Raw genomic sequence first — 14,001 nt, 5'->3', positions numbered from 1 at the left:
AGGCGAGAGCTTCTCCAGGAAGCCCTGAGGAAGACACATGCTTGCCCCAATCACCTGGGCCCAAACCCTCCAGCCCCAGCCCGGCACCCACAGCTGTGAGCAGCCAGGGCTCCCTGCCTTCCCAGCCCAGCCAGCTGCCCGCCTGGCCTCACGCTGCGTCCACCACCTGGCCCCCTCGCCTCAGCAGGGTAAAAGGAACTGCGGGGCTGGACACACTTCCCCAGCTGTGCCTGGAACTGAATTCATTTGCCGCAGGCAGGGGCCGGCCTGACTCTTTTAAGTCTGGTCATTAAATCAAAGTTAGGAGATTGAAACGACACACGAATAACTCATAATGGTTTGTTGGGAAGCTCCTTAAGCTCTAAGGGAGCTATGGTTTGCTCTGTTGTTAAACTACAGTTGTTATTATTAATTGTGTTCTTAATAATTACCCAATATTAATTTGCAATAACAACTGCTTGGTGCCAGCCTAGGTGTTCTGTCTGATGCCAAGAAACAGTCGTCTCTCGGGGCTGGATGCGTCAGATGGAGGCAAGAAGCTAATGGAGGGAAGGGCAGGAGACAGCGTCTGTGGTGCCAGGAAAGGCTCCAGGAATAAGATAAAGGGGAGGCAAAGCAGGGGAGCAGAGACACTGCAGTTCCAGGGAGCAGTGGCTGTGGGGTGACGCTTCTGGAGGCAACAAGCCTCTGCAGCTCTGGAAAGACAAACTCCCCATAGACACTTCAACTGTAACAGCCTGAAGGGAAGTTCCGTGGTTTCAAAAAAAAGAATGTGGATCAGAATAGGATTAATCCAGGGGAAACGGAGAACTCTCTCTCCCTGGAGATCCGTAAGGAAGCCCCCAACTTCACATGCATATGCACATGCTCACACATGCACACGCCCACACATGCACACATGCACACGCTCACACATGCACACATGCACACGCTCACACATGCACACACACATGCACATATGCACATGATCACACATGTACACATGCACACGCTCACATGCATACACACACATGGTCACACATATGTGCACACACATGCACACGCTCACACGTGCACCCACTCACAAATGGACACACACATGCAAACACATGCACACACATGCACATGCCCACACATGCGCATGCACATGGACACACACATGCACACATGCACACGATCACACATGCACACAATGCACACATGCACATGCACACACATGCACACGTTCACACATGCACACGCTCACACATGGTCACACTCACATATGCACACACATGCACACGCTCACACATGGTCACACTCACATATGCACACACATGCACACGCTCACACATGCACACACTCACTAATGCACACAACCACATGCACACACATGCACGCACACATACGCACACACGCACACATGCACATGGACACACAAGCACATGCACACATGCTCACACATGTAACATGCATACACACACCCACACATGCACACACATGCACACACACGGCCACATTCACACATGCACACATTCACACGTGCCCACATTTACACATGCACTCACACATGCTCATGCACACACACATGCACACACGCACATGGACACATGCACACATGCACACACATGCACATACTCACATGCACACATGCACGTGCTCACACATGTACACATGCACATGGACACATGCACACACATGCATACATGCACATTGACACATGACACGCTCACACATGCACACACGCCCACACACATGCACACATGTACATGGACACACGTGCACACATGCACACACATGCATGCACATGCACACACGCACGCATGCACATGGACACATGCACACGCTCATACATGCACATGCTCATACATGCACATAGACACGTGCACATAGACACACACGTACTTGCACACATGCACATGGACACAGACATGCACACAAACACATGCGCACATGTGCATGCACACAATCCACACATGTACACACTCACATGCACACATGCACGTGGACACACACACCCACACACATGCATACACATGCACATGCACACACGCACATGCCCACACTCACACATGCACACACACGCACATGTGCGCATGAACACACACATGCACACATGCACATGGACACATGCATACATGCACATGGACACACATGCACACATGCTCATGCTCACATATGCACACACTCACACGGACACATGCACACAGACATACACATGCACATGCTCACACATGCACACACATGAACACATATGCACATACACATGCACACATGCACACGCTCACACATGGACACATATGCACACACATGCACACATGCACGTGCTCATGCACGCGCACGCACGCAGACATGAACATGCACACATGCACATGAACACACATGCACATGCACACATGCACGTGGACACACACATACACACATGCACACATGCACACACGTGCACATGCTCACACATCTATACACACATACACACATATGCCCACACTTTCACATGCAGACTCACACACATGCACAGATGCACACCCTCACACATGCACACAGTCACACATGCCCACACTCACACATGCCCACATTCACACATGCACAAACTCGCACATGCACGTACCACACACGCACCATGCACATGGACACACACACACACTCATGCACACACACATGCACATGCTCGCACATGCCCATGGACACACACATGCAGACATGCACATGCGCACATGCACACATGCACATTGACACACAGGCACACACATGCAGATGCACATGCTCATACATGCACACACACCCACACACATGCACACACACCCACACTCACACATGCACACATTCACACACTCACACATGCACACATACACATGGACACATACATGCCCACACTCACACATGCACACACTCACACATGCACACTCACACATGCACACATGCACATGGACACACACATGCCCACACTCACACATGCACACGTGCACATGGGCACACTCACACATGCACACACGCATATGCTCACACATGCACACACAGGCACACTCATGCATATTCATATGCACGTGTGCACACATGCATGCACACATTCACATGAACACACACATGCACACACATACATGTGTATACACATACACCCCTGTGAGGCTCCGTTGCTTTCTGCACACAGCAGGCTGCTGGGTCACTGGTCCAACACAGGGATCACTGCCCCAGAGCCAGATCCAAAGCAAGCCAGAGGCCTCCTGTCCTCCCCTATTGTGTGGTACCGATTGGTCGACAAAAGAGACTTCCGACTCACATCCCCTCACCAAGCCAGTGCTGATGGAGCCATTGCCTCAGAGGAGCAAAGCCAGGCTGCAAGGGCAGAGGCCAGGCAGCAAGAAGAGCAAGTGCCATCCGGGGAAACTAGGAGGACTTTCTGGGGCGAGGAGACACCATGCAGAACCCCATGGAAGCAGGAGGCAGAACAGAACAGGAGAGCTGAGAGCTTATCGAGAGGAAAGAGAGGGGCAGCCAGGGCTACTCGCTCATGCCACTCCTCCTGATGGGTATTAGTATTCCACTGTTTGGACGGGAGATGGAGCCCCTACAGCATACCTCTCCTACAGCTTCTTGCCTTGTCAGTGTGTGTGTGTGTGTGTGCTCGTGCACACGTATGAGCATGCATGTATGGGCATGCTCCGTTTGACCCTGGCCTCTGAGGTCATGGACTTGGCCTCCTTCTTTTCCAAAGGGGCCCATGATCCAGCTCAGAGCAGGACAGTGAGCTGTCTGCCCACTGACAGTTGGATTTTCCATCGTCTAGCCAGCAGATGGGCTGACCAGCCGAGTAATCAACTCACCCCCTCCAGAATAACCCACTTGTTGAGTGCCACTGACTGCCTGGTGACCACAAACCAAAGCCCACTGCCTTCACAACCACCTGGGTGGGAGCAAAACCAACTCTTTCTGAGCCCTTGAAGTAGCCCCTCTGTGAAGATTCCCCTTGACGGACCCCAGAGGACTCCCCACTTGCCACGCAACCCAGGCCTCATTTTTCCATGGGATGGATGCGTCCAGCTCCCAGAGGGTTGGCCTTGCCACTCAAGGCCCACATCAGCCCCTGGCCTTTGTTGCAGGTGGGCCAAGCGGGGCCAGATCATCAAGGAGGCATCTGGAGAGGTGTACAGGACCACAGTGGACTACACGTACTTCTCAGAGCCCGTCTCCTGTGAGGTGACCAACGCCCTGGGCAGCACCAACCTCAGCCGCACGGTTGACGTCTACTGTGAGTGCAGTGGTGCAGGCTTCCCCAGGCGAGCAGGCATCCACTGGTTTCTGCTTAGAGCTGGAGAAACCAGGGCTAGATTCATTGCACACAACACAAGCTTCATGCGTCATGAGCGTAGGATGGTTTGCACTCGACAAAAGCTGCTTTGTGCATTGTTTCATGTTTATTTCAATCCCTATCATGACCCCATGAGTCAGGGTCTTGGCTGGGGCTGCTATGACACGTTACCATAGACTCGGTGGCTTAAATGGCTGAAATCAGGGTGCCATCATGGTGGGTTCTGGTGGGGACTCTCTTCCTGGCTTGCAGGCAGCTGCCTTCTTGCTGCGGCATCCCCTGGCAGAGAGAAAGAGAGAAGCAAGCTCTTGGGGCCTTTATTCCAAGGGCACTAATCTCATCACGAGGGCTCCACTCTCATGATCTAACCCCCGCCCCTGCAAAGCTCCTGCTACTACTACCATCCCACAGGGGTGAGGATTTCAACTTACGAATTGCAGGGTTGACAGGGGACACAAGCATGCAGGCCATCATGGGTAGATATTTATTCTCATCATCTGAATGAGGAGATGGAGGAGTAGGTGGCCGAATGAGAACTGAACCCAGGCAATGACCAAATCCATCGCCCATTCACACATTCTGCTGCCTTCCACTGAGGGGACTCACGGACATACCTTCTTTTTCTTTTTCTTTTTTTTTTTGAGACAGTCTCACTCTGCCGCCAGGCTGGAGTGCAATGGCAAGATCTCTGCTCACTGCAACCTCCAACTCCCTGGTTCAAGAGATTCTCCTGCCTCAGCCTCTCGAGTAGCTGGGACTACAGGCACTTGCCACCATACCCAGATAATTTTTGTATTTTTAGTAGAGACAGTTTCACCATGTTGGCCAGGATGGTCTCAATCTCCTGACCGCGTGATCTACCCACCTCTGCCTCCCAAAGTGCTGGGATTACAGGCATGAGCCACCGCACCTGCCCATTCCCTCTTATTCACTGGAGGTCCAGCAGGGACCCACAGCAAGGCAGCCCACTGCCATGGACTAGCTGGCTGGATGTGTTCAAAACAAGCATCCTTAGCTCATGCACTGCCCCTTACAATTTTAAACTTGCTTTTACAAACTTTAAAAAATCTGACCCTCCCCCTCGCCCTTGAAGCCTCCGAAGAAAGTGCTGTTACTCCCTTTTTACATCAGGGGACTAATCGCAGTCTCCTGGCACCAGGCTTCAGGCTCTGTCTGCTCCCTGGAAGGGGCACTCTGAGGCCTGCCTGGCCACGGTCGGACCCTGGGCCTGGAACCCCCCCACGGCCCCCACTGTGTAGACCAAGCTTGGTCTACAGGAGGCTCCAGACATGCTAGGGAAGGTGGAGAGGAGCCTGCATTCAGCTCTTTAATGCTTAGGAGAGGGGTCGGAAGTGGAACCCAGGGCTGCTCTACTGCAATGGGGGTGACACAGAGGCTGGAACGGCTGTAATAGGAGGGTGGCCTGAGAGCACCGGGTGGGAAACCCTGGGGGAGGAGGCGTGGGTCACGAGAGACCTGCCTCCATCACCCTTCATCTCAGAGCCCCCATCCCACCCCAGAGGTGCACCAGTCACTCGATTCCAGGTCACGAAGGCTGAGGCTGGAGGAGATGACAGCTAGCTTGAAGACAGAGGCATGAAGATCCCAAGAGCCCAGATTTCCAGGGCAGGAGGAGGGCCCCTGCCCGCCACTGGGATGGAGGGGCTTCCGCAGCTTTCTAGCACCCGGCGTGATCCAGACAGAGGGAAGGGGATGAGAGCCCTGGGGGTAAATCCAGGCAGAACCTGGTCCCCAGCACCTTCTTCCCAGGCCCCACGCTGCCGACCACCTCCATGGGCCCAAGAGAGGCGAAGCCTCAGGGAGGGGTCTCCTCCTTGCTTCCTGAGTCCCACTCCCAGATCCCAGACCCCGCCCGGACATAGGACTAAAATGGAAGCGACTGAGGTGGCACAAGTACCCCACTGCCTGCCTCCCCCCGGTCAAGGTCTAGCGGGAAAAGGAGGCAGCAGCAAGGAGGATCCCAGAGCTCCCCACCCACCTGAACCTGTCTCCTTCTTCCTCGCACCGCAGTTGGGCCCCGGATGACCACAGAACCCCAATCCTTGCTCGTGGATCTGGGCTCTGATGCCATCTTCAGCTGCGCCTGGACCGGCAACCCATCCCTGACCATCGTCTGGATGAAGCGGGGCTCCGGAGTGGTGAGGCTGCAGCTCAGACCTCGGGGCACCCCTGGCAGGGGGCGGGGACAGTGGAGCAAGAAGGAACTGCTGCCCAGGCCCCTCTCACTATTAGACTGGGGGAGTCAGCCTCCAGTGTAAGCCACAGGGAGAAAGATCCCAGAAAGAGGAGGGGGAACCCAGGCACCCCCATGTGCCTGTCCCACCCTGAGCACATTCAGCCATTGCACTCTTGCCCTGTCCTAAACCTTATAAGAAAAGTAGGTGGTCACCAATGTGCTGGGAGGGAAGGCACTAGAAAGGCTTTTCAAGTGGGCACAGTGGTACACACCTGTAGTCCCAGCTACTCAGGAGGCTGAGGTGGAAGGATCACATGAGCTCAAGAGTTTAAGTCCAGCCTGGGCAACGTAGCAAGACCTTGGGGGAAAAAAAAAGAAGAAAGAAAGAAAGGAAGAAAGGAAGAAAGAAAGAGAAAGAAAGGAAGAAAGAAGAAAGAAAGAAAAGAGAAAGAAAGAGAAAGAAAGAAAGAAGAAAGAAAGAAAAGAGAAAGAAAGAAAAGAAAGAGAAAGAAAGAAGAAAGAAAGAAAAAGAGAAAGAAAGAAAGAAAAAGGAAGAAAGGAAGAAAAAGGAAGAAAGGAAGAAAAAGAAAGAAAGAAAGAAAAGAAAGAGCCTTTTAAACTTCCCCCAAATAAAGCCACCCTTAGCCTTGGACTTGGGCTTCACTTTCCTGTGTTCCTTTTTTTTTTTTTTTTTTTTTTTTTTTGAGATGGAGTTTTGCTCTTGTTGCCCAGGCTGGAGTGCAACGGCGTGATCTTGGCTCACCACAAACTCCGCCTCCCGGGTTCAAGAGATTCTCCTGCCTCAGCCTCCTGAGTAGCTGGGACTATGGGTATGGGCCACCACGCCCAGCTGATTTTGTACTTTTAGTAGAGACAAGGTTTCTCCATGTTGGTCACACTAGTCTCAAACTCCCAACCTCAGGTGATCCGCCCACCTCGGCCTCCCAAAGTGCTGGGATTACAGGCATGAGCCACCGTGTCCAGCCTTTGTGTTCCTCTTTTAAGACGTATATATTCTTCAGTGCATAAGAGATTGTCAGATGTCCTCACATAGGAAGGAACAGGGAGAGCCCCGGGTAGGGAAGCAGGGGGACCAGAAGGAAACCGACCTTTGTGTGGCCTGTTATGTAGCAGACACTGCATTATCCTAGCAGGCTCCATACATAGAAAGGGAGCATCTGAGAAGATAAGTAACTGACCAGAGAGACACAGGTGTTCACTGCTGGAGCCGGGATTCGAACGCAGACCAAGCTCATGCCAGAGCCTGTTTTCATCACTCCAAGCTATATCCCAAAGGGATCCTGAAAATGACTCTGAAAACAGTTCCAGGAGCCCCCAGAGAAGTTCAGCTGTAGGATCATGTCACCCATGGCTAGCCTGGGAGAGGAGAAGCCACCGCAGGTACAGGGAGGTTCCTGTAGGAGGAAACCTGGAAGTCCCCAGGCAGGCATCCCCCTCCTCCGGCACATGTGCCCCCACATGCCCCCAGCCCACAGGGCTGCGCCTGGGATGTAACATCCTCAGTCACACGGGGCGGCCTCTCTGCTGGTGGAGTCTCCTCTGTACAGCCCACAGGCATTGTCTGGGCCAGGAAACTTTTGGCCTCTTTCCTCCCCACCTTGCTTCCTACTGAGATGCCGGAGACTGCGTCAGTTACCCCAGGCCAGCCTCTCAGCTGCCTTGTTCCCAGAGACAAGAGCGCACCCCTCCGCCTGCTCTTGGCGTCTGAGCCTGCCAATTCTCCTAGGTCCTGAGCAATGAGAAGACCCTGACCCTCAAATCCGTGCGCCAGGAGGACGCGGGCAAGTACGTGTGCCGGGCTGTGGTGCCCCGTGTGGGAGCCGGGGAGAGAGAGGTGACCCTGACCGTCAATGGTAAGACCCTCGCTGGGGTGAGCCAGGCCTGAGGGAGGGAAGAAGGACCTCAGGCATCTTGGCACCAGGCATAGCCCCAAAGGAGCTGTCACTGGCTCTGGGGCTTGCTGTCACCTCCAACTATGGGTAGACAGCAGTTAGGTCCACCTCCTGGATTCCCTGTCAGACCCAGGCCGAGGGAGGAAGGGCCTGGGTAGTTTTCTAGTCACCTCTCTTTTTGTTTGTTAGCTTTGAAGGGGTCTCAGCCCTAAGAGTGGTGGGTGATGAATTTTATCCTGGCCAGGAAAAAAAGCATCAGAGGTCACTAGGCGGCCAACGTGTCCACCCTTTCATCCACTCACCATGGCCTTGGCCCGTGAGAATTTTTTGTTGGTTTTTTGTTTTTTGAGATGGAGTCTCGTTCTGTTGTCCAGACTGGAATTCAGTGGCACAATCTCAGCTCACTGCAACCTCACCCTCCTGAGTAGCTGGGACTACAGGCACGTGCCACTACGCCCAGCTAATTTTTGTATTTTTAGTAGAGACAGGGTTTCACCATTGTTGGTCTCCAACTCCTAACCTCCAGTGAGCCACCTGCCTCGGCCTCCCAAAGTGCTGGGATTATAGGCGTGAGCCACCTCTCCTGGCCCCATGAGAATTTAAGAGAGCATCTCTGCAGCTCCTGATCAGCCTCTTCCCGGTGCGTGTGAGTCACCCAGCCCGGGAGCCCTGTCACCGTCTCCACGAGGCCACGTGTTCAGGGGCCCCCTTGAGGGCAGGGAGCATGTCTTATTATATATAATAAAAATAATTGCAGCAGGGGAGTATTTTCACGGTGGGAGTTAGTAGATGAATGACTGTTACATGAAATATGTAGGGACAAGGGCATCACACCAGGCCTGAATGATGGGGTGTAGACAGTCATGGAGAAGCTGGGACCTGGCTCAGGCCAGACCCAAGAAGGTTGTGGCACAAGGACGCAAATGCGGACGTCCCTGCCCTATCTGGTGCTTTGGCCACAGGCAAAAAGCAAAGCTGCCAGTTCGATTCCTCTGCCGTTTCCGAATGCTCCCCTCTCACCTCTGTCATGCCCACCGCCCTTTGGGAGGCCCCTGTTCCCACCATAGCCTGACTCAGATCAAAACCCCAAAGCTCTGGGCCCCTGCAGGAACTGAACCACCAACATTTGCAGGACATCTGGGTCCTGGCCCAAGAGCAGGGCCCTCCTGAGGTCTCCAAATTAGCTCAGTGGGCATCAGCTTCCTCTCTACCCAGAAAGCCACCTGCTGATGGCCTCATCTATTCTCCCCTTCGCTAGAAAACCAAAACCAGCTTGGTGTCTCCTCAGCCATACCTCTCTGCTGTCTCCATTCACCAGCTCCCCCCACACCGCCCCACATTTCCATTCCTCTCCCCCCACCCCAGAGTCGTGGCAGCCCCCAAGGGAGGCTGAGTCTACCCAGACCCCAGCACGTTCACAGCCACCTGTCCTGGCAGAGCCCTGACTCGGAGCCCTCCTGCCTTTCCTGAGTGTCCCCAGGATGCCACCAATAAATTGGCACTGCAGGGCTAAAAATAACAGCATCTGATCGCGCCTCCGTATATCCATGGCAACACAGGCTGCAGCCTTTTCCTTTCAGCGCAGGTGTCTGACACTCGGCTCAGAGCTCCAGGCCCCAGTGAAATCAGCGGCCCTCCACACGGCCCGCACCGGCCAGGGCACTCGGAAGTCAGGCTGTTCGTGCCTGCAGCCGGCTCTGCTCTGCTGGCCCTATGACCAGCCAGCCTGGGACCCTCACACTCACTCATGCACTCCAGGGCCCCCAAGCCTGGAGCATCAAATGAGCATTGGCGTTTCTGGGGAAAAGCAGGTGGATAAAGGAGGAGCTGACATCTGCTGTCACTTTAGACATTCAGACATTTCCAAGGGAGATTTAAAGAGATTTCTTGAGGAGAGAATGCCCCCTGGGGAACACAGGCCTGGAGGGACATTTCTCTTGGACGGGGAGGGCACTGAAACCCGGGCCCTGGCGCTGACCAAGGTTGAATCTGCACTCTCCAGGTCTCTTTCTCTCCCCTCCTCTGCCTCCACCCCTGCCAGCACACGCTCCCTGAGGCTTCCAGGCAGAGAAAAGCTGGAGGGATTGGAGGAAAGCAAAGAAGCTGCTTGTTTATTTCTTGACTAGGGTGGCCTCACACACCTGGAGGCAGGTGGATGAGTTCAGTGGCCCCAGAGGGGAGCGCACCAGACCTGCCAGGGGGCGAACTGTCTGCCCCTGCTTCTGCAGAGCAGGCAGAAGGAGGGGGACGCCCAGTGGATGGGACCTGGGCATGGGCTGGAGGAAGCTGATGATATGAAAGCATTCAAATGAGATCAGGTTTTTATCGCGACAAATCCCAGCCTTGGACAACTGCTGGCCAACGCAGCAGTCCTTTGGGAAAGAAATTGGCACAGACCTCAATCGATTTGGCTCAAATCAGGTATCTGCAGGAAGGGGAGAGAAATCTTACTAACCCTCACCCCATTTCCCTTTATCCTGGTTTTCATTTTCTTTTAAGAAGCAGATGCATTTGATGATGGCTTTTAGAATCCTGAAAACCCCTCAGGGAATTCCTAGCTCCTGGGAAGCACAAGGAAAAGGTTTTGTGTGTGTGTGTGTGTGTGTGTGTGTGTGTCTGCGCGTGTTGGGTTTTTTCTTTTTTTTTTTTTTTTTTTTGAGCTGGAGTCTTGCTCTGTCGCCCAGGCTGGAGTGCAGTGGCGCGATCTCAGCTCACTGCAACCTCCACCTCCCAGGTTCAAGCAATTCTCCTGCCTCAGCCTCCCAAGTAGCTGGGACTACAGGCGCCCACCACCACACCCAGCTAATTTTTGTATTTTTAGTACAGACAGGGTTTCACCATATTGGCCAGGCTGGTCTTGAACTCCTGACCTTGTGATCCACCCGCCTCAGCCTCCCAAAGTGCTAGGTTTCTAGGCGTGAGCCACCGCACCTGACCAGAAAAGGTTTTATATTATCATCACGTTTTAGTCCAGCAATAAAACAAAGCACCATCCGGTTCCTAAAACATCAATCTCCTCATCTCTTTGGGTCCTAGACCTGTTGGAGCTGAAGGATTTTTAGGAAGGAGGGCAGCGCTCAGCCTATTCTTAAAGTCATGGAGGGTCCCCCACGCCCACCTCACGCTGCCCCGAGCCCTTTTGCCTTCTCAAACTCAACAGAAGTCACTGGAGTGTCTACAGTACCTTTTCTCCCTTGGCTGAGAGCTACTCATAGAAATGCAAATCTGCTTTAATTAAGGTGGCTAATAAACAGCAATTATGTTTGCAGCAATTTTTGTTTTGTTCCTGCATAATTCTGTGTGTTCTCCAGATGCGTTGCTCCCGGCTCTCTTTCCTCTGGTATCTGCCATCTAAGTCCCAACTGTGACCCCAGGGATTGGAAAGGGAGCATGACAGTTTCCGTCCCTACACCCATCCTTCAACCACCCAGCCCAGCCAGGAAGCCAGCAGAGCCCAGGCTAAGCTAGCTGCTCCTTCTTTTGTCTTTCACGGCCAGGCAGGCGTCACAGGGGAAAGACTTGGGTTAGGTAACAGGCGGAACTGGACAGGAGGCGCTGGGGAACAGGCTCCCCTCCACCAGGTGAACTCTCTTGGCTGTGCAATGTGGTGAATGAGACAGGCGCTCTCAGAACCTGACACCCATAAACATGTGCCACACTGTGATATGATAATATTGGGGTCCGTTTGGGAGCCATAGCCTCACTTGGGCAGTCTGGGTACGGACGTGGAGGCAGACAAGATGATGAACTGCAGGACCTCCTGAGACACAGGTGGGAGGAGGGCTGTGAACACGGCCAGCGCATGCATTCCCCCTGTCCGGGGTGATTCCCGCCCTAAGGAGAGGGACAGCAACCATTTCTTCCCGTTGGCCGGTCTGGCCGAGCAGCTCCCATTTGTTAGGCAAGGGCGCCCTCTACTGGATATCTGAGGAAGGGCTTGCAGGGGTGCCGCTGGCTGAGGCGGGGGAGTCTTCCTTCATCTAGACACCTCCCCACCCCCTCTGCAGGCTTACCACCTCCTCCCTAAAGCTTTCCCCGTCCGCCAGATAGAATTATTCTCTCTCCTCTGAAGTCGGTTAGCACTTTATCTGCACGGCTCCTGTGGTACTAACACTCACCACCTTTTATTACAGTTATTTGTATCTTCTGGGGGTTCTGACTTAAAAGCATTCGCTCATGATCCCTTGAGAGGTTTATGACTGAATGCCTAATTTATCTCTGAGTCCTCTACCTTGCACTTTACCTTGCACATACAGGCCTTCGGCAAATGTTTGCTGAATGCTTGGATTAATGAATACACTTCTGAACCCACCCAAGAGGGCGCCAGCAGGGACGTGCCCTTCCCGGGTGCCTAATGGGACGCTGTTTCTCAACAGGACCCCCCATCATCTCCAGCACCCAGACCCAGCACGCCCTCCACGGCGAGAAGGGCCAGATCAAGTGCTTCATCCGGAGCACGCCGCCGCCGGACCGCATCGTGAGTGCTCCAGGGACGGCGGGCGGGGGCCGGGCCAGCAGCCCGACAGTCACTTTTGCCAATACCTGGGTGGCCAGCCAGGCGGTGCACACCTCCGAGGTTCCTCTTTCTTGCTGAGGAAAATTATACCTGCCTTGGCTGTCTTGGAAAAGCATCGTGAAGACACAATTGCAGGCCTTTCTCAGAATAGGCAGTGCTCTCCCAGGGTTCAGCTGCCATTCTGCTGAGCTCTGACATGAACGGCTCTGACCAAATTCCGCAACCTAAGGGCAGAGAGGCACACGAGGGTAGTGGAGAGAAAAGACAAATGACTTCTTCTCTTCCTGGGCTCCAGGCCAGTCTTTAGCAAAATCTTAGAGCGCAGGTAATAGTTAGCAACCCCTTTCTGTGCCTCCTGGAGCCCTCCTTGCCAGGTCTCCGTGGCCTTTACTGTCCATGGTAGCCTGCCCTGTTGCCTATCAATCGTCCCCTCTAAAGTGGCCATTCCATTCTCTCTCCCTTCCTCAAAGAACTTATCCCTGCAATGCAGCTAAGGCAACTGAGGAGTCCACCCTCAGCGCCTCCTACCAGCTATCTGCTTGGTTTTGTTTTTTGTTTTTTGTTTTTTGGGGTTTTTTTGTTTGTTTGTTTGTTTCTTTGTTTGTTTGTTTTTGAGATGGAGTCTCGCTCCATCACCCAGGCCGGAGTGCAGTGACGCAATCTCGGCTCACTGCAAGCTCCACCTCCCAGTTCAAGCAATTCTCCTGCCTCAGCCTCTTGAGTAGCTGGGATTACAGGCATCTGCCACCACACCTGGCTAATTTTTGTATTTTCAGTAGAGATGGGGTCTCACCATGTTGGTCAGGCTGGTCTCAAACTCCTGGGCTCAATCGATCCTCCTACCCAGCCTCCCAAAGTGCTGGGATTACAGGCGTGAGCCACCATGCCCAGCCAGTATTTGCATTTTTTTAAAGGGAGGGTCTTACTGAGCAGGGAGCCTCATGTCTGTAATCCCAGCACTTTGGAAGGCTGAGGTGGGAAGATCAACTGAGCCCAGGAGTTTGAGACCAGCCTGGGCAACATAGTGAGACCCTGTCTCTACAACAACAACAAAAAAAATTAAGGTGAGGGCAGAGTCTTTTTTTCCTTCTTTCTTTTTTGAGACAGAGTC

The 14,001-nt window shown here is 53.4% G+C and overlaps 2 protein-coding genes across 9 annotated transcripts in view; one reads left to right on the top strand and one right to left on the bottom strand.

Annotated features, from left to right (window-relative positions):
- Positions 1 to 14,001, top strand: part of KIRREL3 (kirre like nephrin family adhesion molecule 3) — a 585,001-nt gene that overhangs the window by 555,153 nt on the left and 15,847 nt on the right. For all 6 annotated transcript variants that reach the window (XM_031015910.3, XM_031015908.3, XM_031015909.3 and 3 more), the window contains 4 exons: positions 4,056 to 4,204; positions 6,296 to 6,423; positions 8,209 to 8,335; positions 12,751 to 12,851. In XM_031015910.3, the coding sequence (XP_030871770.1) occupies positions 4,056 to 4,204; positions 6,296 to 6,423; positions 8,209 to 8,335; positions 12,751 to 12,851 (505 nt within the window). The remainder of the gene's footprint in view (positions 1 to 4,055; positions 4,205 to 6,295; positions 6,424 to 8,208; positions 8,336 to 12,750; positions 12,852 to 14,001) is intronic.
- ST3GAL4 (ST3 beta-galactoside alpha-2,3-sialyltransferase 4) overlaps positions 4,352 to 14,001 on the bottom strand; it is a 93,304-nt gene continuing 83,654 nt past the window's right edge. Inside the window, exons 9-11 of one of the 3 annotated variants that reach the window (XM_063693664.1) lie at positions 12,917 to 13,114; positions 4,696 to 4,761; positions 4,480 to 4,543 (exon numbers count right to left, since the gene is read on the bottom strand). In XM_063693664.1, coding sequence (XP_063549734.1) covers positions 4,735 to 4,761; positions 12,917 to 13,114 — 225 coding nt within the window. In that variant the 3' untranslated portion in view covers positions 4,480 to 4,543; positions 4,696 to 4,734. Of the gene's footprint in view, positions 4,544 to 4,695; positions 4,762 to 12,916; positions 13,115 to 14,001 lie in introns of all 3 variants that reach the window. The other 2 variants (XM_055356359.2, XM_063693665.1) reach the window with 2 other exon arrangements.

This window comes from Gorilla gorilla, chromosome 9 (genome assembly GCF_029281585.2).
Source record: "Gorilla gorilla gorilla isolate KB3781 chromosome 9, NHGRI_mGorGor1-v2.1_pri, whole genome shotgun sequence".
Taxonomy (NCBI): Eukaryota; Metazoa; Chordata; class Mammalia; order Primates; family Hominidae; genus Gorilla; species Gorilla gorilla.
Note: the sequence above shows the minus strand (reverse complement) of the source record. Positions and strands in the feature narration are given on the sequence as shown.